The sequence below is a fragment of the Lithobates pipiens genome, unplaced genomic scaffold, assembly GCF_037356315.1.
Source record: "Lithobates pipiens isolate NorthernLeopardFrog02 unplaced genomic scaffold, aLitPip1_a1.2 Scaffold_23, whole genome shotgun sequence".
Taxonomy (NCBI): Eukaryota; Metazoa; Chordata; class Amphibia; order Anura; family Ranidae; genus Lithobates; species Lithobates pipiens.
In genome coordinates, this window is record NW_027507785.1 from 124,513,032 (window position 1) to 124,537,908 (window position 24,877).

At 43.1% G+C, this 24,877-nt stretch overlaps 1 protein-coding gene across 2 annotated transcripts in view; it reads right to left on the minus strand.

Annotated features, from left to right (window-relative positions):
* Nucleotides 1-954: 954 nt before the first annotated feature.
* DNAL4 (dynein axonemal light chain 4) overlaps nt 955-24,877 on the minus strand; it is a 47,178-nt gene continuing 23,255 nt past the window's right edge. For both annotated transcript variants that reach the window (XM_077452310.1, XM_077452311.1), the window contains exons 2-4: nt 22,159-22,268; nt 8,986-9,069; nt 955-2,470 (exon numbers count right to left, since the gene is read on the minus strand). In XM_077452310.1, coding sequence (XP_077308436.1) covers nt 2,306-2,470; nt 8,986-9,069; nt 22,159-22,230 — 321 coding nt within the window. In that variant the 5' untranslated portion in view covers nt 22,231-22,268 and the 3' untranslated portion in view covers nt 955-2,305. The remainder of the gene's footprint in view (nt 2,471-8,985; nt 9,070-22,158; nt 22,269-24,877) is intronic.

The following is a 24,877-nucleotide window of genomic DNA, read 5'->3' on the forward strand; positions in this document are numbered from 1 at the left end:
AGGGATCATTCCCTGTGGTGAAAACACAATGATCAGATGTATCTAAATTTGACTGGATCGTAGTTACACACATATTAAAGTTTACTCTCCCCTTCCCCACTGCTCTCACTCATGCTAATCTATTCGTGATACAAAAGATATCACTAACTAGACTGCACAGTTGCACTTATTCATTCCTATAGAGAAGATTGGGTTATGACACCAAACACTCTACAGAAATCAGTTAGATGGCAGAGTGCATATGTGGGCTCCGCTCTGAAGATTCCGAAAAGCAGCTGTGCAGTCTAGTCAACAATATCTTACTGGATCGGGGACTGGTGAGTTTCGGAGGCTGTAATGGAAGCTCTTTAGGCACATGAAATGGAATATATAACTAACAGATATTTTCAAAGGTTATTATGGTTCCTGGATATAATAAAACTGCCAAACCAAGTTGGATTGTATAGAGTTGGCACAGTCAGGTGTTAGACAATACCTGTTTGAAAAACTTTCTACCTCTTTATTAAGCCATGGTTCCTTTGATAAAAGTTAAACTTTTGGTAAATAGGTCAAGCAGCAAACTCACTACATGACAGTGTTTGGTGCTTGGGCAACTGCAGCTGTTTTTGGAAGCATGTATATATCTAAGCCTATTCAAATATCAAAATTCAGCACATTGATGTGGAGGGCAAGTTACATACAGGTACCATCTGGCACCCTGTGATGACTACTCTACATGGGTAGCTTACTCTAAGTTGGGCAATGTACAAATGATTTTCAAAGTACACTCTGTAACCTTATATGTACTCAGATACAATAATTAGACAAAACTTTCTTTCAATAGGGAATGCTTATTTTAAAAGACGGTTTGTGTAAGTCTTTGACTATGTCCAGCCTTCCAAAGATACTGACATAAAATATACATCCTTTTGCAATTTGTATAGCACAAACGTTGACAGATTTATACACATAAAATTATTTTCTTAAAAAAAATCCAAGAAAGTTTATTAATGACAAGTAGAGCATCAACCATTGTACAACCAGATTTAACATAAAAAAACATCATACTTGAAGTTCCAGCAGAATATAAAATCCTTCCAAGAAACATGGCTTCACGTTTCTGCCACTGAACAAGAGGAATTAAGGACTAGTAGCTGGCAGGCTTCTCTGTGGTATCCTAAATCTCCTGATCTATTATTTATGGCTTGTGGAGAGTCTATGATGCACATCTACGTCAAATGGACAAAAGGGAAGCTAGATGGAATGATATGCAGCCATAGAGTGAGAAATGGGAAACAAAAGCAATAGCGAAATAGAAATAATTTACATGTGAACAAGCACAGAAAAAGTCTAGCAACTAAGTCACGTGAATATGTATATGCATATACTGTATATAGAATTTAGAAAAATTTGAAAAAAATATCTTGAAACGGCTCTAAATATTGTACTCAGAGAATTGTTAGCTAATCTATACAATATTAAAACAAGTTTCAAAATGCCAAGTTCCACCAAGCAAAGACCCCCCCCAAAAGTCAACTACTACAAATAAATCAACCTCCACCAATGAAGCCAATCCCACGTATAGTGTCAGTCAACTAATTCTGAGAATACGACATATAGATTTTATTTCTTAGCATGCTAGAAGTATGCGGTTGCCCTGATAACAGGTTATTTTTAATTGCACAAACCTACTGTATGTGGGTGTATAGGGAAACAATATACTGAACTAAAAACAAATCATATTTCTCTGCAGAGAGATTGTGAGTCCATTTGTTAAGGAGAGAGGGTAAAATGACTCATACATAAGAGAATGTGCGATATAGAGAATAGCAGGAAGGCAAAGCAACAAAGAAACCAATTATGAATTCGATATTTTTTGAATCAGAGAGGGAAAAGAAGGTGCCAAAATGACAGTGAACACAAAATGTATTTGGGAAACCAGAGCTGCGGTGCCAGTACGACAGAAAAACCCTGTGCATACATTATTACTGGTTACAAAAGCCTCTGAGGGTCAGGGCATAGGAAAAGCAAACTGACAGCAGTTCATTTTCTTCATTTGGTGTCCCAGACTATTCCTAGGCTCAGAAGAATATACTTACATATGTATTGCAAGAGCCAAACCAATCACCTTCTTTTGAATTTCAAGTCGGGGGTGCATGCAAATCTATTGCAAACCCCTCTGGTTCCCAGTGAGTTAAGAAGAGAAATCCTGACACCCCAAATGATAGAGAGCCCAGCAAAAGACTCTTTCCTGAGCGAGGCTTTGTAGCAGCACATCCTGAGTAGAAGGTAAGAAGTGGAGAGATCGTTTCTTGTGTTGGATCCCTCATGAGCACTTCCAGACACAGATAGCCAGACTTCCCCCAAAGAACATGTAGAGAAGGTTCTTTACTTCATGTGTGATCTCAAAACCAAAACCCTCTCCAATCACTACATGCCACGATGAGCCAAACTTCTTGTCCATAGTCTCTTTTATCATCTTTGCTGCACTCTGAGAAACAAAAATTCAGAATGTTAGAAAAACCTATATGGGGCATATTTTTTTAAAGCAGTGAATATAATGTTTAGAAAATGTTTACAGCTGGTTAATCATTTCCTTAATTTGTTTTTCTTTTGCCAATTTTTTTTTATTGTTTTATGCATAGCACAACAAACACAAGTAACAAAAAGTCACACCACACAGGACAGTTGAAAACCACCCAAACCCTCCTCCCCCCCAGTCCAGGCTCAACACCCTGCAAGCAATTCCACCTCCCCGGACGTAAGTCCCCCTTAAGAGGTAGGAACAACAAAGTCAAATCATATACAGAAAGAATTGCAGTCACCGAAGCATTAACGCATATAATCACGTATTCTTGTACAAATTATGCAGCAGTCCAACTTAAAGCAAATCCCAGAGTTAAGAAAAAGGACTCCAAAACAAGGTGTACTCATATCCTCCACCACCCAACTAGCTTCTGCCTGAGCATAAATACCATGATAACTTTATGCAACAGAAACAGAATTACCTAACCAGATCTTTTAAAACTTCCTAGGACAACCCCTGCTCAGGTACAAGGCTTTATAGAATGGAATCACTTTATTCACAAGCCCCTTCCAGTAAGAGAGCGTCATAGGTTTTTTTCTAATAGAGGATTAGCGCTTTGTGAGCATAAAAAAGTAGCAGGCTAAGCAAAGTGTGCTGAGACCGAGTAGGCACCAGACCCTCCACTAGACCAAGTAGGCAGATCGCCACTGTCATAGGCACAGGCAAAGAGGTGATTTCCACTATGCAGCGCACAACGGCAGACCAGTACTCCTGAACCACAGGACAATGCCAAAAGATGTGATTAAAGTTTGCCGGAGAATGTGAGTAGCGCCAACACTCCGCTGAAATTCTAGATCGCTTTGCTGGAGTATAATATATCCTATGTAGGTATTTAAAGTGAATTATTCGGTTTCTTGCTGATACTAAGTGAGTGAAAGGGAAGCTCCACATATCATTCCAGTCTTCCCCTCCCAAGTCTGGAACCTCCTCAACCCATTGTTCCCTACACCTGGTTACCGAGGGGGGAGGGACAGGGAAAAGTTCTTTACACAATTCTGATAATGGATTTTTCATGGACTCGTCCAGTAGGACATTCTCCAAACTTGAAGACCGAATTTACACTCTTGCGTAGCCAAATTGCGAGATAAATGCACGTCGCAATTGGAGGTAGCGGAAGAGATAGGGGTTAGGCAGGTTACACCTCTGTTTTAGGCCTGCAAAGTTTTAATCCCCTTTGTCGCCCATATGATAAAATCTGATATAGAGAGAAAATTAGGAAAATGGTTATGCCGCGTACACACAATTGGACTATCCGGCGGACCATAGTTCGCTAGACAATTCGACCATGTGTTGGCTCCGGCAGACTTTGAAAGAAGATTTGACTCAAAATTGCCCGCTGAACTCGGCTTTCCGGCAGACAATCCGCTCGTCTGTGTGCTAGTCTGCCGGACTTTCCAAATTAATGCACTAGCCCACACACGGACTAAAGTCTGTTCATTTTGAACGTGACTTCAGGTACGACGGCCCCATCACCAGATATGGATTTAAAGGGGAACCCCCTACGCTGACAAAACGGCGTGGGGGTCCACCCAAAGTCCATACCAGACCCTTATCTGAGCACGCAGCCTGGCCGGTTAGGAAAGGGGGTGGGTGCTTTCGGGAAGGGGGGGCCCCTCCACCCCAAAGCACCTTGTCCCCATGTTGATGAGGACAAGGGCCTCTTCCCCCGACAACCCTGGCCATTGGTTGTCAGGGTATATATATATATATATATATATATATATATATATATATATATATACACACATATACATACACACACACACACACACACGCATACACACACACACACACTGCATTTCACTCAGCATTGTTCAACCTTGCTGCTAAAAAAGCAGCTGCTGAACTGGAATAAGATATTAAAAACAGGGAGTGCATTTTTAATGAGTCAGCCCAGAGGCATAACTAGAACCTTCAGTGCCCCAGTGCAAAAAACCATGACGAGACCCTCCCTTCCTTCCTTCTGAGCCTGGGGCCCTTTACTTCAATAGTGGGGCTCACTTATTGCAGTCCTGCAGCAGGACCCTTTCACATATTCTGCAGTGGGCTCCCTTCCTGCTTTCCTGGGTAGGGTTGCCACCTTTTCTTCAAGTCACACTTGAACACTTTAGCAGCGCACAGCAATTTTTTTTTGTAGTATACACTACACATATATTTTTTGATTAAATAACATTTCAAATCCACATAGAGTGTGTAGAATTTCCACTTACACTGTAAGGAGAATCTCTGTAGACTCTGGAATGTAAAGGGGAACACTGATGTTAGGGGTGCTCTGGGAACCTGGATTTAACTTCTTCCCACCTGCGCTATAGCGAAAAGATGGCTACAGCACAGGCTTCCAGTTCTGGAAGGACATCCATGAATGTCCTGCCAGAACCCCACATCCCGCATGCCCCCTTCGGACATGGCTGATTACAGATCGCGTTAAAGGGCCAATCAAATCGGCCCTTCACCAAGTGATCAGCTGTGTTTAATCACATGTAAACAAACTTGTCAGTTATCAGCAGTCCTTTCCTCCCACGCTGTGTCTGTGTGAGGAAAGAAGAGCTGTTACTCAGCAAGACTGTCAGTACGTTGTTTGCACTGATAATCAGGGCACTGATCATCAGTGCCTTGATGATCAGTGCAGCTCCATCAGTGCTGCCTATCAGTGCCCATCAGTGCTACCTCAACAGTGCAGCCTCATCAGCGCCCATGAGTGCAGCCTCATCACCGCCCATCAGTGAAGAGGAAAACTTTTTTTTTTTAACACTTATTGGTCTTTTCACTTCTTTAGCGGAAAAGAAAAACCCCAGTGGTGATTAAATATCACCAAAAGTAAGCTCTGTCTCAAAAAAAATTCTAAAAATGTCATATGGGTACACTGTTGCATGAGCGCACAATTGTCATTCAAAATGTGACAGCACTGAAATCTGAAAATTGTCCTAGGCAGGAAAGGGGATGAAAGTGTCCAGTTTTAAGGTAGTTAAGGGGGTCTTTGATGTAAGGGGGAATATGCTGTGGACTCTGGCGTAAAGGGGAATTCTGATGCAATGGGGTCTCTGCTCACCCATGCCCCCATTACATCAGAGCCTGCAAAGATCCCCTTACATCTGAGTTCCACTTACATTAGTGTACTCAGAGGCAGGAGAGAGAAGGGAGGGAGAGGGGGGACACTTCACTCATAGGCAGCAGATAAAAGGATGAGCTCATTTACCCATGATGTTGGCTCAGTCATTGGCTTTGTGCACCTTTGACCATTCGCTTCTGGGCTTCACACTTCCTGTGATGCATTCACAGGAGGAGAGGGAGGAGAGATGGCGGAGAATATCAGCTCTCTCTCCTCTCCCATCCATGCGAGGGAGAAGGGGGGGGGGGGGGGTAACCGTCAGTGCAGGCTCTGGGCTGTGTAAGAGAGATGCTCTCAGCTCAGAGCCCTATATTCAGTAACCCCCCTAGGCCCCCTTACAGTGAGGAACACCAGGACCCAGTCTCAAGTGCGACCTTTGCGACCCAGGCAGTTCCACCACTGAGTCAGCCAATCCCTAAACATTAATTGCGTGAAGGAGCAGTAAAACTATTGTGTATGTAATAATCAAAAGCAGAGCCTGCACATCTAACACACAAATACGGGTTCCCTATGTTTATATATTATATATTACATTATATAGTGTTTTATGATGATGTATGGTGTCCTGCACTTAAAAATATAAAAGCAGCAATGCAGTTCATGTTAAAACCTAACATGATAACGCACGTGTGTTTACCTGTGCTCCTAGCGCATATTGTAGTGTGAAGTGACCTTTAACATTATTTAGAAGTGCTACTTTATTTTACCAATGTATCCTGTTGTGCATGTTATATTTACTGGAATTTATACCGATCAATGTATTTATTAAAACCAGCTATTGGAGGGTAGACAAAAACTATACCGTTCATTATATAATGCACTCCGTGGGTGATTTGCAATGTTATAACCTTGAGTTGTCTGAACAGCATATAGACAATTTTATATAACAAGCCACACAGTTCAAAAGGTAAGGATACAGAAAATTAAGCGTGAAAAGAGGAATAAAAATACTCCCTGCTGATAGGTAGAGTTAAATAACAAGTGGAAAACAAAAAACTAAAAAGGAAAATTATGATTTGTAAAAGCACTGCTTTTTGGTGGACTAATATCTAGCCACTCATATGTCAACCACATTTCACACACATAGGTTGGACTTTTTTCAACCTTACCTCCTATGCAACTTTGTATCCGGGTCAATTCTGACACTTCACTCCTACATGTTAAAATCTACATTTTTAGTAGAAAATTACTTAGAACCCCCAAACATTTATATACAGTGCCTTGCGAAAGTATTCGGCCCCCTTGAACTTTTCAACCTTTGCCACATTTCAGGCTTCAAACATAAAGATATAAAAATTTTATTTTTTGTGAAGAATCACCAACAAGTGGGACACAATTGTGAAGTGGAACGAAATCTATTGGATTTTTGAAACTTTAATAAAAAAAAATGAAAAGTGGGGCGTGCAAAATTATTCGGCCCTCTTGCGTTAATACTTTGTAGAGCCTCCTTTTGCTGCGATTACAGCTGCAAGTCGCTTGGGGTATGTCTCTATCAGTTTTGCACATCGAGAGACTGAAATTCTTGCCCATTCTTCCTTGCAAAACAGCTCAAGCTCAGTGAGGTTGGATGGAGAGCGTTTGTGAACAGCAGTTTTCAGTTCTTTCCACAGATTCTCGATTGGATTCGGGTCTGGACTTTGACTTGGCCATTCTAACACCTGGATACGTTTATTTGTGAACCATTCCTTTGTAGATTTTGCTGTATGTTTGGGATCATTGTCTTGTTGGAAGATAAATCTCCGTCCCAGTTTCAGGTCTTTTGCAGACTCCAACAGGTTTTCATCCAGAATGGTCCTGTATTTGGCTGCATCCATCTTCCCCTCAATTTTAACCATCTTCCCTGTCCCTGCTGAAGAAAAGCAGGCCCAAACCATGATGCTTCCACCACCATGTTTGACAGTGGGGATGGTGTGTTGAGGGTGATGAGCTGTGTTGCTTTTACGCCAAACATATCGTTTTGCATTGTGGGCAAAAAGTTCGATTTTGGTTTCATCTGACCAGAGCACCTTCTTCCACATGTTTGGTGTGTCTCCCAGGTGGCTTGTGGCAAACTTTAAAGGGAGACTTTTTATGGATATGTTTGAGAAATGGCTTTCTTCTTGCCACTCTTCCATAAAGGCCAGATTTGTGCAGTGTACGACTGATTGTTGTCCTATGGACAGACTCTCCCACCTCAGCTGTAGTTCTCTGCAGTTCATCCAGAGTGATCATGGGCCTCTTGGCTGCATCTCTGATCAGTCTTCTCCTTGTCTGAGCTGAAAGTTTAGAGGGACGGCCAGGTCTTGGTAGATTTGCAGTGGTCTGATACTCCTTCCATTTCAAAATGATCGCTTGCACAGTGCACCTTGGGATGTTTAAAGGTTGGGAAATCTTTTTGTATCCAAATCCGACTTTAAACTTCTCCACAACAGTATTACGGACCTGCCTGGTGTGTTCCTTGGTCTTCATGATGCTCTCTGCGCTTTCAACAGAACCCTGACACTATCACAGAGCAGGTGCATTTATACAGGGACTTGATTACACACAGGTGGATTCTATTTATCACCATCAGTCATTTAGGACAACATTGGATCATTCAGAGATCCTCGCTGAACTTCTGGAGTGAGTTTGCTGCACTGAAAGTAAAGGGGCCAAATAACTTTGCACGTACCACTTTTCAGTTTTTTATTTGCTAAAAAAGTTTAAAATATCCAATAGATTTCGTTCCACTTCACAATTGGGTCCCACTTGTTGGTGATTCTTCACAAAAAATTTAAATTTTATATCTTTATGTTTGAAGCCTGAAATGCCGCAAAAGGTTGAAAAGTTCAAGGGGGCCGAATACTTTCGCAAGGCACCGTGTGATATATATATATATATATATATATATATATATATATATATATATATATATATATATATATATATATATATATATATATATATATATAGCACTTTATGTTGCACGGTATTTGCGCAGCAGTCTTTCAAACGCAATTTTTTTGGAAGGTGCAGGCATCATCCCAGTATTACTACTGAAACCCGAGGATATCCATGGATGTCCTACCGGTGGCAAGTAGTTAAGCCTATTCTATATAATTGTATCTAAACAGCCCAACGCCCAGAAGATCAAAGCTGACAATAAATCTGTCATGAAGAGAACTAATATTCTTAGTATCCTCAGCAGCCCTCTGGAAAGTAGTATATACAGCTTTAGAGATAAGTAAGCTGGGCCGATCTAAAGTAAAAATACATGTTTTTTTTTCCTGGAGTTTGGCTTTAAAAGGGATCTTTGAGTATTCCTAAGCTGTGATGCGTATGATGACTATACCTCGTTATTACTTGCAAACTTTTCACAGGCTGTAACACAAAGCTCCATGGTTTCTACACGCATTTCTTCTGGCATGTCCGTGTGCTGTAGAGAGGAAACAAACAATGCTGTTAGAACAGGTTTTTGGCAATATAACCCTTTGTATTAAAGCACATCCTTGAAAAAAACAACACTCCAACTGAAGAAAAACAAAACAAAAAACTAAAATTGAAGGCACCTGCCATTTTAACCACTTGGGTACCGCGCTATTGCCGAATGACGGCATTAGCGCGGACCTAGATTGCCGGGACTACGTCTATTGACGTCGTCCCGGTTACGAGCGGCCTGCGCGCCCCCTGAGGGGCGCGCGCGGCGCGCTCTGTGATCGGCGAGTCCGTGAGACTCGCCTGATCACCGATCCGTGTAAGGGGTCGATCCCGACCCCTTATCACGTGATCAGCTGTCAGCCAATGACAGCTGATCATGTGATAAAACGGAGCCGGTAATCGGCTAGTATTCCTCCTCGCGCTGACAGCGCGAGGAGAAAAAAAAAAAGCCGATCGCCGGCGGCCGTGTTCGGGACATCAGTCCCGATCACGGCCAGCAATTCAAGCGGACACCTGCCCCCTGCCAGTGCCCACCTGCCACCCGCAGTGTCATCCTGAAATAAAGTAAGTGCCCCCCTGTCAGTGCCACCCAGCAGTGCCCATAGTGCCCACAGTGCCACCCAGCAGTGCCCACAGTGCCACCCAGCAGTGCCCACAGTGCCACCCAGCAGTGCCACCCAAAATCTGCCTCAAAGGTGCTGCACCCCAGTGCCGCCCATCAGTGCCCAGCAGTGCCGCCCATCAGTGCCCAGCAGTGCCGCCCATCAGTGCCACCTATCAGAGCCACCTATCAGTGCCACCTATCAGTGCCCATCAGTCCCATCTATCTGTGGTACCTATCAGTGCCCATCCGTGCCACCCATCCGTGCCACTTATCCGTGCCACCCATCCGTGCCATCTTATCTGTGCCCATCTTTGCCCATCAGTGCCGCCTTATCTGTGCCCATCGGTGCCGCCTTATCTGTGCCTATTAGTGCCGCCTTAACTATGCCTATCAGTGCCCACCAATGCAGCCCATCAGTGCCCACCAATGCAGCCCATCAGTGCCCACCAATGCAGCCCATCAGTGCCCACCAATGCAGCCTATCAGTGCCGCCTAATCAGCGCACTTCAATGAAGGAGAAAAATGACCCGTTTGCAAAATTTTATAACAAACTATTAAAACATGATTTTTTTTTATTTTTTTTTGCATCTTTTTTTGTTTGTTTAGCAAAAAATAAAACTCTGAGCTGTAACTAAATACCACCAAAAGAAAGCTCTATTTGTGGGAAAGAAATGATAAAAATTTCATTTGGGTACAGTGTTGTATGACCGCGTAATTGTCACTCAAAGTGCATCAGCGCTGAAAGCTGAAAATTGGTCTGGGACTGAGGGGGGTTTAAGTGCCCAGTAAGCAAGTGGTTAATCTCCAAAACACTGACCAACTTTCATGGTCTGATCACATTGTATAACGAAAACTTTTTTTTTTTTGTTTTGGTCTAAGTAGATAAAAGTTTAAAGCACTACCAGGTTTTTATGAAGTCTGTGCCTCTGCTAGGTAGATTCACCTTTATTTGTCCTTGTGACCATTGTCACTACGACAGAAACCAATGGGGGTTTCACAGTTGTCACAAAACCAGGAGGGAGAGAAGAGGGTAAAAATTGTCTATAGGAGGCCACAGATGATGCAAATTTGCACGATTCCCCCATCAACACAGACAGTGCTGACAGGGGAACCCCTCCTACAGAGGAATTGTCTGCTCCCGGCAGAGGGGGCAGGGAAAGCCTTCTCCGCCTGAAAAAGACTGTGATTATTGCTAGGGGCTATAGCAGCCACTAACGATAATCACAAGTGGATCCAGCAGGCTGGTCATACCTACAGTGCCTTGCAAAAGTATTCGGCCCCCTTGAACTTTTCAACCTTTTGCCACATTTCAGGCTTCAAACATAAAGATATAAAATTTAAATTTTTTGTGAAGAATCACCAACAAGTGGGACACAATTGTGAAGTGGAACGAAATCTATTGGATATTTTAAACCTTTTTAGCAAATAAAAAACTGAAAAGTGGTGCGTGCAAAATTATTCGGCCCCTTTACTTTCAGTGCAGCAAACTCACTCCAGAAGTTCAGCGAGGATCTCTGAATGATCCAATGTTGTCCTAAATGACTGATGGTGATAAATAGAATCCACCTGTGTGTAATAAAGTCTCTGTATAAATGCACCTGCTCTGCGATAGTCTCAGGGTTCTGTTGAAAGCGCAGAGAGCATCATGAAGACCAAGGAACACACCAGGCAGGTCCGTAATACTGTTGTGGAGAAGTTTAAAGCTGGATTTGGATACAAAAAGATTTCCCAAGCTTTAAACATCCCAAGGAGCACTGTGCAAGCGATCATTTTGAAATGGAAGGAGTATCAGACCACTGCAAATCTACCAAGACCTGGCCGTCCCTCTAAACTTTCAGCTCAGACAAGGAGAAGACTGATCAGAGATGCAGCCAATAGGCCCATGATCACTCTGGATGAACTGCAGAGAACTACAGCTGAGGTGGGAAGAGTCTGTCCATAGGGCAACAATCAGTCGTACACTGCACAAATCTGGCCTTTATGGAAGAGTGGCAAGAAGAAAGTCATTTCTCAAATATATCCATAAAAAGTCTTGTCTAAAGTTTGCCACAAGCCACCTGGGAGACACACCAAACATGTGGAAGAAGGTGCTCTGGTCAGCTCATCACCCTCAACACACCATCCCCACTGTCAAACATGGTGGTGGAAGCATCATGGTTTGGGCTTGCTTTTCTTCAGCAGGGACAGGGAAGATGGTTAAAATTGAGGGGAAGATGGATGCAGCCAAATACAGGACCATTCTGGATGAAAACCTGTTGGAGTCTACAAAAGACCTGAAACTGGAACGGAGATTTATCTTCCAACAAGACAATGATCCCAAACATACAGCAAAATCTACAAAGGAATGGTTCACAAATAAACGTATCCAGGTGTTAGAATGGCCAAGTCAAAGTCCAGACCTGAATCCAATCGAGAATCTGTGGAAAGAGCTGAAAACTGCTGTTCACAAACGCTCTTCATCCAACCTCACTGAGCTCAAGCTGTTTTGCAAGGAAGAATGGGCAAGAATTTCAGTCTCTCGATGTGCAAAACTGATAGCGACATACCCCAAGCGACTTGCAGCTGTAATCGCAGCAAAAGGTGGCTCTACAAAGTATTAACGCAAGGAGGACAAATAATTTTGCACGCCCCACTTTTCATTTTTTTATTAGTTAAAAAGGTTTCAAAAATCCAATAGATTTCATTCCACTTCACAATTGTGTCCCACTTGTTGGTGATTCTTCACAAAAAAATTAAATTTTTATATCTTTATGTTTGAAGCCTGAAATGTGGCAAAAGGTTTAAAAGTTCAAGGGGGCTGAATACTTTCGCAAGGCACTGTAAGTTGACTGATCGATCAACTTAGTACATTCAGCCTGCCCACACATCTCGAATCTCGGCTATGCTGACCAACCAAAAAAAAGGAAATAATAATGGCATCCAACGCTTCTAATAAATATAGTGGCTCCCATTTGAATTTGAACTCTGCAATACCCCGGACAGAGCCTTCCAGCAAGCCACTGCTTGTACCCTCATGTTTCAGACAGAGAGAATGTTCCTCTACAAGATCTGGAGTGGAACTTCACATAGGGAACTGCTTCAACGTAGATACCATTTCCTCATGCAGAGACGTATCGAAGGATACCCTTTGCTTCTCATATTTCTCTTTAAACCTGGATCTGACTGCTCTCTGAGCAAAGATCATTGAGGTATCCTAAGAGTGACACCCCCTGTGTCCTCAGCAAGTCCAACACTGGGGCTAGGAGCTTTGTGAACCCTTGGGGGGCTGTGGCCAGCCCAAAGGGCAGTGCCACAAAACTAAAACAGAGTTAGGTACCTGGTAACTTTTTCTAGGAAGACTTCCAGGGCATCAACCGAGAGATAGGCTCCTCCTCCCTGAAACAGGAAACACATTAGTCCACCATTATAAATTTGTTCCTCTTACCTGTGTGCCTCAGTTAATATTAAAGCCCCGAAGGAACATCAGCAAGCCAATGCTTACCCACAATACCTGGTACTTAGGGTGGGAACTAGTGCTTGTCTGGAAGGATTCCTAGAAAATGAGTTACCAGGTACCTAACTATTTTTGCAAATAGTCTTCCAGGGCAGCATCCAAGAGGATGTATCAAGCAATACTTACTAGGCCAGGGATAAGGTCTGGAGCACCTTGCGACCAAAATGTCTGGTCTTGGCTGAACAGCGGGTCGATGCGGTAGTGCCTTGCGAAGGTACTGAAGCTCGACCATGTCGCTACCCTGCAGATCTGCTCTGGAGTTGCCCCTGTCTTCTTTGCGACCGAGGTTGCCCAAGCTCTGGTTAACTGGGCTTTGACCCCGTTTGGAGGGGCAAGGCTTTGTGCATCATAGGCCATCTGTATGGCAAATTTTAGCCATCTGCTTATCGTGTTTTTTGATGCCTGTTTCCCTTATTGACTCCTGTGTAGAGGATGAATAATGAGGCAGTTCATCGCCAGTCCTTCATTCTCTCGAGATAAGCTATGAGTATTTTTCTTACATTTAGCTTGTTGTAAGTGTCTCTTTTCTTGCTATGCATTGATTTGAAAGAGATGGGATAACCACATTTTGCGTCCTGTGGAAGGTTGAAGAGACGTTTCGTAGAAAGGCTGGTGTCTAGCAATTTTTTTTATCAGGCAGTATGGTTCCATCGTGGAAAGTGCTTGAATTTCACTCACTCTTCTGGCCGATACTAGGGCCATTAGAAGTGCGGTTTTTAGAGTACGATTTTTATCTGAGCTTTCTTCCAATGGTTCAAATGGGGGGAGAGAAAAATCATCTGAGCACCATGGAAAGAGCCCACATCTGCGTTCTGCCCACTTTCACAGGTCTAGCTCTATTTAATGAGATTATAAATCTCTTTATGAGCAGATTCTCTGCTAGTCTGGTGTCCAGAACAGAGAGTGCTGCCATCTGCACCTTTAGTGTGCTCAGAGATGTTCTTCCTTTCTGCAGGAAATCCAGAATCGACAGGGTGATTCCTCTGCCAGAACTGCATTTGTTTTTATGCCAGGAGACAAACTTTTTTCATACTTTCTCATAGATGGCTCTAGTCACAGGTTTTCTGCTGTCTAGAATGGTATTGATTACTCTGTCCGACAGACCTTTATTTAGCAGTCTCACCCTTTCAGTAACCAAGCCGATAGGAGTTCTGGTAAGTCCGGCAGTGTCAGGTGTGGCTGGACACTTTAAGTTTCTGAACCATGCTCTCTGGGGCCAGTACAGTGCTATGAATATCACCACTGCCCTTTCTGCTTTGTTTTTCTGAATTACTCTCAGGATTAGTGCAGTTGGAGGCAATGCATAACACAGCTGGTAACCCCAGTTTTGGCTGAACGCATCTACTCTGCTGTTGCCATCTGTGGGATCTAGTGAAAAAAACTTTGGCAATTTTGCGTTTACCCTTGAGGCAAACAGATCTACCTCGGGCACACCCCATGTTTGTGTGATCCGCAAGAACGTTGCTTGGTTTAGTGATCAATCTGTCTTTTTTTTATAGTCTTGACTTAAAAAATCTGCTAGTGTATTGTCTGCCCTTTTCAGGTGGATGCCCAATATTGATCTGATGTTTATTTCTGCCCATGACAGAATTGTTTCCATTAGGCTCATCAAGCATTGGGATTTTGTCCCCCCTTGCCTGTTTATGTATGCCACCGTCGTGGCATTGTCTGATTGGAGCCTTACGTTTCTGCCCTGTATAGCTGCCTGGAAAGCTTTTAGTGCATCTTCCATGGCCTTTAGTTACCGCATACCTTCCAAGGACTCTAGAAAGGCCTTTGCCTGGTTTTCGTTCCCTTGGGAGGATGGTCACTAGGTACTTGGTTGGGGGGGGGGGGTGGGTGGAAAATTCTATTGTGTAGCCCTTCGCTATGGTGCAGCAGACAAACTTGTTTTTTGTAGCTTCCCTACACTGGTGGGCAAAGGCTGCCAGTCTGCCCCCCCCCCCCCCCCCACAAACCCTGATTGTTCTTTGTTTTTTGGATTGGCATGCTTGAGGATCAATTATCCCTTGCCTTTTTTGTTTTGCTGTCCCCATCACTTTTTTGCTCTCCGCTTGTTGAATTTTTTGAATTGACAAAAGGGAGTCTTCCCCTGCTTTTTTTTAGCCCGGGGGAACCCTTTGTTCTTTGCTGCGGTCCTGTCTAGTACTGTTTCTAGGTCAGGCCTGAACAGCAGATCTCCTGTGAATGGGATTCCACACAGCCTGTTCTTGGAAGCGATATCCCCTTCCCATGATTTTAGCCACAGGGCTCTTCGGGCCGAATTTACTAAGGCCAAGGCCCTTGAAGATATTATTTCGGTTTCGGCCGAGGCATCTGCTAGGAAACCTGCCGCTCTGGTTAGCGCGAGGATAGTTCTTATTAACTCCTCCCTTGGCGTGTCACCTTCCAGTAACTCTTGCAGTTGGGTCAACCATACTAGTAAGGTGCAGATGGAAGCTACCGCTGGGTTCAGGTTTTCTGCCCCAGCTTCCCAAGACCTCTTCAGTAGGGCTTCTATCTTCTGATCAATGGGGTCGTTTAAGGTAAAGTGGGGTTTTTCTACTGCAAATCGCAGAAACTTTTGAGTCTGGAAAAACTGGCACATTAAAATATACATCAGTGATGACTATAGACAACCAAAATCTACCTCTTACAGAGAGGCCATCACTGAACGGAGCGATCCCCTCTGAAACAGAAGGACATTTAGAAACTTGTCTAGTGCCTTGAGATCTAAGATAGACCTCATGTCCCTGTTTGGTTTTGGGGCCCCTACTGGTTGAGTGTTTTACAATAATGAACCCATAAATTCTGCTCTAAGAGCAAATGCAAGATAAAAGGCTGAGAAACACTGTGACAGACCCAGAAGGTCCCAAAGAAGCGTACTTAACCTACCAGGGTCAACCTAAAGATGGAACAAACCACCTCAGAGACTGCCCTAGCATCCATAGATGCTCTCAAAACACAGGAGTCTTAGAAGCCTCCCTCACTCAAGAGGAGGAAAGCTTCTAGCACCTGGTATTCCCAGGCAGTCTCCCATCCAGGAACTAACCAACCCCAATCCTGTTTAGGCTCTGAGATCAGGTGCGTTCAGGGTGATGCAGCCACAGTCCATTGCAGCTGTCAATGTCAACGCTAAATTGCCCTAATGATATTCTAACGCATCAGGAATTACTGCAATTTCAGACCAACACAGTGGCTCAGATTTACTTGAGCCCACTGGTCTATCAGCAGATGCAAACAGCACAAGATTACCACCCGAATCCAATGGACCTGAGGGTGGTGCACCTGGCTCCCCCTTTTGGGGCCATTTAAATCGTGTAACAAATAATGTAGCAACTATATTGCCAAAACCTGTCTATGCAGTCTTGCAGGGATGCAGGTCCATTGTCATGTTGGTCTATAGCTATGGAATCACGCAGGCATGCAAGCACGAAGAAATGCAGTTATACAAGTATGCAGTTCATGACAGTATGCCCTTTATACAAGCATGTTGATAATGCCAGTATGTGTAATGCAAGTATGAAGTTCATATGGATATGCTATTATTCAAGGATGCAGTTCTATAATTATGCAGTCATTTGGATGCGCTGATAGCCGTAAAGAGGTGCAACGCTAAAGCGTTTTACGAGCTCCCCCCGTGATTATGCAGACACATATAGCATATAATCGTGTCCTGTCTGGTCATGCAGCTCCCCACAGGTAGTAATCACACATGATCATAGACTGCTACGTGTCCCTGCTGTCCTTTAGGAGTCTCACTGATCTTTCAGCCCATGTATGACTTCAACAATCAGCAAAATGGTCATCCTTCTACTTCCTGCCTCCACTGCACAAAAGAAGGCTAGGTAGTTTTTTTCAAGGAAACACTGCAAATGTAAACTTACCATTCCCACCACAGGACTTTGGATCAAAACAGGAGTCCAACCTTCACCCATCAAGGCGGACCTAGTCACAAAACACCTTCAAGGACTCGGTCCCCCTTAATCTGGGGTCCACTCCCCTGGACCTGTACAGCACCTTGCTCGAAAGCACCTTGGTCAGACCAAACACTGTACATGGTTCCATTATGCAAGGGTCCAGCGCTGTAAGGCTGCATTACAGGCAAACCACAAGGATTCTTCTCTCCTATCCAACAAGGCCCGGGTACCATCAATTTTAGCCAATCGCCCTTTGAATGGATCCGATTTCAGTACCCGATTCACAAAAGAACTCCAGGTACACTCCAAGAGCACATCAGTGACCACCACTTTACACACAGGGGAAAAAAACAAAAAACTGAGATACTTCCTGTATAGGAGGGGTTATATAGGGGAGAATTTCGTGTTTGATTGATCTGCCAGTGTTCATTCACCTATAGGTGGTGCATAGTCTGCTCTGTGTCCTGTGATGTACGATAAAGAAACCTTATTTTAGATCCAAATATATCATCATTGGGTTTCTGTGCAATGCAGGTGTATTATGCCTAGTGAAAGAGGCCAGAATATTGTTGCATCTATCTTTCTGAAAACATCACAGCATCCTGCTTTAGTACAATATTCAACAGCCCTCAATCGTGATGCAAACAGTGGTCTGGCTCTTGGGAGGAATTATGCATATATCAATATGCCTTAACCACTTAACAACCGGCCCATAGCCGAATGACGGCTACAGGGTGGTTGTTTAACTCTGGGAGGCTCCCAGAATTCCGCTCTCGTGCTGGGGCGTGCACTCGAGAGCATCCGTGACCGCCAGGTCCACCGGACCCAGCGCATCACGTATCATGGTAAACGGCCGCTCATTGCGCCCGTTTACCACGTGATCACTCCGTCCAATGACGGAGTGATCACTTGTAAACAAATCGGCACCATGTTATGACACCGGTTCCTCCCTCCCCTCTCTGTACCGATCGGTACAGCAAAGGGGGAAGAGATCGGTGTCAGCAGCGATGTGGGCTACATCTGCAGTGCCCACATCGCTGCTCACCGAAATGTAACTGCTCAATTCCCTGCCTACTCTGCAGTACCCACCAATACTCTGCAGTACCCACCAATACTCTGCAGTACAATTCCAGCCAATACTCTGCAATACCCTGCCATAAATTGCCATACCCGGAGATACCCAGCCATACCCGGAGATACCCAGCCATACCCAGCCATAGTCGGTGATACCCAGCCATAGACAACCCCCCCCCCCCCCCCGCCGCCCTTCGGTGCTTCTACCGACTCGCCAATACGATCAAAGCCAGAATCTTTTTTTATTTTTTATTTCAGGCTTTATTTCAGGCTTCCCAGCTTTATTTCAGGCTTCCCAGGTGAGATGTGGGGTCTTATTGACCCCATATCTCACTGTAAAGAGGACCTGTCATGCCATATTCCTATTACAAGGGATGTTTACATTCCTTGTAATAGGAATAAAAGTGATCAAAAAATTTATTTTTGGGGAAAAAAAATTCAAACTAAAATAAAGTAAAATGAACAATATGAAAACGGTGTTCAAACCACACATGTGAGGTATCGCTGCGAATGTTAGAGCGAGAGCAATAATTCTAGCCCTAGACCTCCTCTGCAACTCAAAACATATAACCAGTAAAAAAAAAATGTAAGCGTCGCCTATGGGGATTTTTAAGTAGCGACGTTTGGCGCCATTCCACGAGCGTGTGCAATTTTGAAGAGTGACATGTTAGGTATCTATTTACTCAGCGTAACTTCATCGTTCACATTATGCAAAAATTGGGCTAACTTTACTGTGTTTTTTTTTTTAAGCACAAAACTGTTTTTTTTCCAAAAAAAAGCATTCGAAAAATTGCTGCGCAAATACCGTGCAAGATAAAAAGTTGCAATGAGCACCATTGTATTTTCCAGGGTGTTTGCTAAAAAAACATATATAATGTTTTGGGGTTCTATATAATTTTCTAGCAAATAAATGATGATTTTTACATGTAGGAGAGAAATTTCAGAATTGTCCTGGGTGCTCCAGAACGCCTGATGGCGCTCCCTGCATGTTGGGCCTCTGTATGTGGCCACACTGTGTAAAAGTCTCACACATGTGGTATTGCCGTACTCAGGAGTAATAGCAGAATGTGTTTTGGGGTGTAATTTGTGGTATGCATATGCTGTGTGTGAGAAATAAACTGATAATATGACAATTTTGTGAAAAAAAAAAAAAAAAAAAAAGTACAAAAAAAAAAATCTTGATTTTGCAAAGAATTGTGGGAAAAAATGACAACTTCAAAAAACTCATCATGCCTCTTACTAAATACCTTGGAATGTCTTCTTTCCGAAAAGGGGTCATTTGGGGGATATTTGTACTTTTCTGGCATGTTAGGGTCTCAAGAATTGAGATAGGCCGTCAGTACTTCAGGTGTGATCAATTTTCAGATATTGGCACCATAGCTTGTGGACTCTATAACTTTCACAAAGACCAAATAATATCCACCAATTTGTACTTATTTTTACCAAAGATATGTAGCAGTATAAATTTTGGCAAAAATTTATGAAGAAAAAAAATTACTAATCTGCTAATTTTTATAACAGAAACGAAGAAAAATATTTTTTTTTTTTTACAGAATTTTCGGTCTTTTTTCTTTTATAGCACAAAAAATAAAAAAAACCAGCGGTGATTAAATACCACCAAAAGAAAGCTCCATTTGTGTGAAAAAAAGGACAAAAATGTCATATAGGTCCAGTGTTGCATGACTGAGTAATTGTCATTCAAAATGTAAGAGCACCGAAAGCTGAAAATTGGTCTGGTTATTAAGGGTGTTTAAGTGCCCAGTGGTCAAGTGGTTAAAAGAGAAGTATGGCCAAGCTATTTTGGCCATACTTCTCTTTTGGATCACAGGAGTGCACTTAGTTCTGAACTCCTGTGACCCAAATTCAGCCAACGGCAAACTAAAGCCCGCTGTCAGCTGATATCACAGAGTCGCTCCAGGCTCTGTACAGAATTAGACTTTAATGTCTGGATCCATATTGATGCCTGAGAAGCAGCTGGCTGAGAGCCAGAGCCAGCGTTTACGTTAATTAGTTGTAATTATTTTGTACAGAAGCTTACTATGTTTTAATTAGTGTTCACCTGTTGCCTTTTCCCACCCTCATTTTAGGGAAGGACACAGGTATAAAATGTGTACGTTTAATGTGTATCGGAAAGTGCTATGAGCAAGGCTACACAGCAAAAACATGTTAACCTGCCCATTACTAGATTTTACTATGTAGCAATAAAGACTTTATGAGATGATGTAGACGATAACAAGCTGCCATGTTTTTTTCATTGAATGGATGTTGTACTCGTATTTGGGGTATAACATGTTCTTGTTCCACCCCTCACTTTCCCCTCCCAGTATAACAGACAGGAGCTCCTCTTCCCACACCCTGCTGTTAGATTTTTAAAACAGCACAGCTGTGCAAGGCTCCACCCATAGGAATCTGTGAATGAAAAAACGAAAAGTCCCATCTTCTGCTGTGGAAGATGAACTTGTAGTTTGAATGAACTGTGGGACACACCGATCAGTACTGGGATTTTGATATAAGTTTATACGAAGTAGTGAGAGGGCAAAAACATTTGAAGAGCCCACTGGCTCGGGTTAGGCTGCATGTTGCACGTTTTAGTGGGTGAATTTCAGCCTGGGAGAGCAGGCATTCCTGTACCTGAGTGCAGACTCCACATGTGATGCTGAGCCTTCATGACAGAAAGATCTGATATCCAATGAACAAAAGGGACAGGCCAGGTACTGTAAGGCTCCAGTCACACTTGCTAATGTTACCTGTGGAAGACTCAGCATGTATGCATGCAATCAGGTGTGAGATGAAAGCCCCATTGAAAGCAATGGGAACCTGACAGCACCTACAGCCAAGGGCCTGTACACATCTAACCGATCATGCTAGGATTACCACCTGCAGATGACTGGCCCTGGATGCAGACAGTCTGACGCTCACAGTCTGCAGTGAAATCAGATTAAATCCTGTCCAAACCAGCAGCGATGCCTAATCCACAGCTGCTGGTATATGCTGGGAAGGAACAGTGCAGTGGTTTACTTTTTTGTATGACCTTTATCAGTTAGTGACATTTCATTAAGTTCTATTGGCTATAGTGGGATGTGATCGGGCTGACAGCATCTCTCCAAAAAGTACTGCATGCCTTACTTTTTCGGGGCACACCACTGCAACATGATGGAGTGAACTGATATAATTAGGAACAAGGTTTTTTACCTTGTGTTGTCACTGCACTGGGCAATGTTGCCCAGCACAGTCCTTGTGTGGACTGGCCCTAACCAATTAGTGTACAGGAGGGGAGCCTGTACAACTGTGCAAGGCTGAAGCGAATCTAGATTTGAGCTTTAAATAGACCCCTTTGATAAATGTCAGCCTGAAAGCTCTTTTAGACTGAATCAAGTTAAAGCCATGCCTAGAGCATTTTCTGTGATTTGAAGGACTACCATAGGATTTCCATGGGCTGAATCCTTGAAGAGGTTCAAACTTCACATACAGCAGTGTGTCTCATACTCGGAACCCAATAGAGCAATGTATTCTAGCAATGAATACAAAGCTTCCTCTGATTTGCCAAGTCAGAAAGGCGGGCTGATGAGGTCACAATCTCTGCCAATCGGAGGAAGCTTTATATTTATTGCTAGAATATATTGCTTTCTATGAATGGCTGAACAGCGCTCAGACAGACTCTATTGTGTTCGGGTATAAGACCGGAAGTCTCAGCTCGCACCCGGAACACACTGCTGTATGCTGCATGTAGCCTCAGCTACATACAGTTTATAAAGCGCATCCAGCGGCCTCACATGTTGGTGAGGGACATGGTTCCTTTGGGTCGATTTGACCCAAACTATGTCAAGTGTAACAAAAGCTGGCATTTCGGCTTTAAGAAAACTCATACATAAAAATTAAGACGGGATATACCTTGAACAATGAAAGTCAAGGGCAGGATATCACGAGCAAAAACAATTTTCACCTATTTTGCAATTTTCCCTCAGGAACTGTGAGCACAGAGTACAACAAACATGATTACTAAATATTTTGAATTACCCGTATTAAAGGAAAGCTATGCATCCTCTTGTAATCAGCCTCATCCTTCTTGCCTTCTCCAGGATCTGCCATTCCTGTTTTTCTTTATCGTTGCAGCACTCACTGTATACCTTTAAAGTTGTAGAAAACAGAACATATAGTATAGAGAGGATATTAAAGGACCAGCAGTGATAACGGCTTGGTTTCATTTCCTAAAGAGGCACAAAATGTTCAACATATTTCAAGCTAAACACAGTCTCCCAGGTTCTTTCACCTACATTTAATCACAAAAGATGCACCGATGTTGATATCAAACATCGCTGCAAGTCCTGAGCACAATGGAAGAACAAAGTGAATCAAAAGGTACAGATGCTTGCTGCTCAATGTATGAACTTCAGGGCCACCACTGTGCTGTTTAAATTTGTTTTTACTTGCAAACAATGGCAGGCTAAACATTAAAGAGCACAGCTCTTCTTTGCATCACCAGGGCAACAGCAGATAGGATTGCGTCCGAAGGATAACGGAAAAAAAAAAAAAAAGTCTACATTTTATAGGACATTGCATCAGTTTTGTGTATTATACCAACATATACTTAAAGACATCACTCAATTATAATTTTTTCAGTTTGCTGGCTGCAAACTTCTCCTAGGTCATATGCCAGCAATAGTAAGACTTTGGATACAAAGAGGATACAGTTATTAAAGAGAAGAATGTATGGTGAAATACGTTCTAATCATAGTCCCTCAGGTTATTCAATACAATAAAATAAACTAGAGATGCTGGACCCTATGCTCGGCTTTGCAGGTTAGTATTGGCTCTTATCAAATGGATCTAGGCTGCTTCAAGAAACACAAAGTGGAGGAATAGTCCCAACAGGAGTGGGACACATCCAACATGAGAGGTTCATTTGAAGAGAAATAACAAAGCCTCAAATGATCAGTTCAAAAATCTATATAACCTTTATTTTTGATAATGGAGTCGCAAACAGTAAAAAAAAAGCATTATCCAATGCTTTTTGTGGGTCAAAAGCCCCATCAAGGCTGGAGCTCTGTTGACAGAGTTCCTGATATGGACTGAAGTGTTTCTTAAGCGGATGCCTTAAACGGAAAATTGTGGGGAGCTCTGCGGCTGGGTAATGGCATTGCCACATTTCTCTACTGGTTGTGACTTCATTATCAAGAATAAGGCCTCATGCACACTGGAACGTTATAACGTTATAAAAATTAGTTTTCGCAAAAGCATTTTTTTTCCCAATGGATCAAAAACGTTAAACGCTGGTGAGCCGCGTTTTTGAGCATTTAACGTTAGAGCGTTATTACAGCTGAAAGACGCCTCAAGGAAGCCACTAGTTTTGTTTGTTTTTTCAGCCTGGGTGTTTTTGGACGTTTTTACAGCTGCTGTTTTTGGCTTCAGTGTGCATGAAGCCTAAAGGTTATATGAAATTTAAAAAAATCATTCAGCAACTACTTAGATGTCTATGGTACACTGCAGACATCTTGGGCCACCAATGTTGGGAGGAAGAAATATTAATCTAGTTTGTAATGTCACCCAATATTCTACAGTTCTCCATATAAGTTTGAGGACAACAACAACAACAACAGACAGTACATTCAGGCCCACTTCACTTTTTTCAGTTTTGTTATTTTGCAGCCTGATACTACAGTAGTTTCCATTTTTTTTCCCTCATTAATCTACACTCAGTACCCCATAATTACAAAGCGAAAAAAAAAAAAAAAAATGAAATAATCACACTGGCATACAAATTCAGACCTTTTGCAATAACACTTTAAATTTAGCTCAGGTGCCTCCCATTTCTCTTGGTCATTGTAGAGGTGTTTTTACACCTTGATTGGAGTCCACCTGTGGTAGGTTAAATTGACTGGACATGATTTGGAAAGGCACACATCTCTCTATAAAAGGCGTCACAGCTGACAATGCATACTGTATCAGAGCAAAAGTCATGAGGTCAAAAAACTTCCTGCAGAGCTCAGAGACAGGATTATTGCAAGTCACAGATATGGGGAAATGCTACAAAAAAAGTCTGGAGATTTGCTAGGGCGTGGCTACGCATGGAGGAGGAAGCTGAGACCCAGGAATACTGACCTAAATACCCGAGATTCACAGCCAATCTCAAATCCATGGGACGGAGGCGACGTGGTACATCTAGCCATCTGCCTGTTGTAGCCTCAGTGGCCGCTCAGCAAGGAATACCGGGGGTTCTTCCCCATCGGTGGCCGGACTCACTCCTCTATGTCCAGGATGGTGAAAGGACAAAAAAACACAGGATCCGCCGGCGTTCACAATCTCTTCCCGTTCTCAGGCCTGGGGCCCTCTCCCTCAGCTCCTTCTGTTTCATTTGATCTAGCTGGAGCGTATGCAGTGGATTCTCCTCCTCTCCCACCTTTCTCCACCACTGAAGTTGCAGGTCAGGGCTCAGAAGAAGTAAACCTACTAGACTACCTCTATGCCCTGCTAACCCGCAGCGACATGGAGGCTTTTGCTCAACACCTGTAGCAAGGATATCGCAAGGAGCTCCAATCTATTAAATCACAGCTACAAGCAACAGGTTTAAAAATGGCAGAGCTGGAACATTCTCTTGATGTTTTAACAGACTTTGTGCATTCCCATGATCAATGCTTAGATACATGTGATCTCACATATATACACTGTTCCAGTTGTTTGGGAACCAGAATAATCGCAATAGAAGGAATAATATTTGAAACCGGGGGTTGCCGGTTTT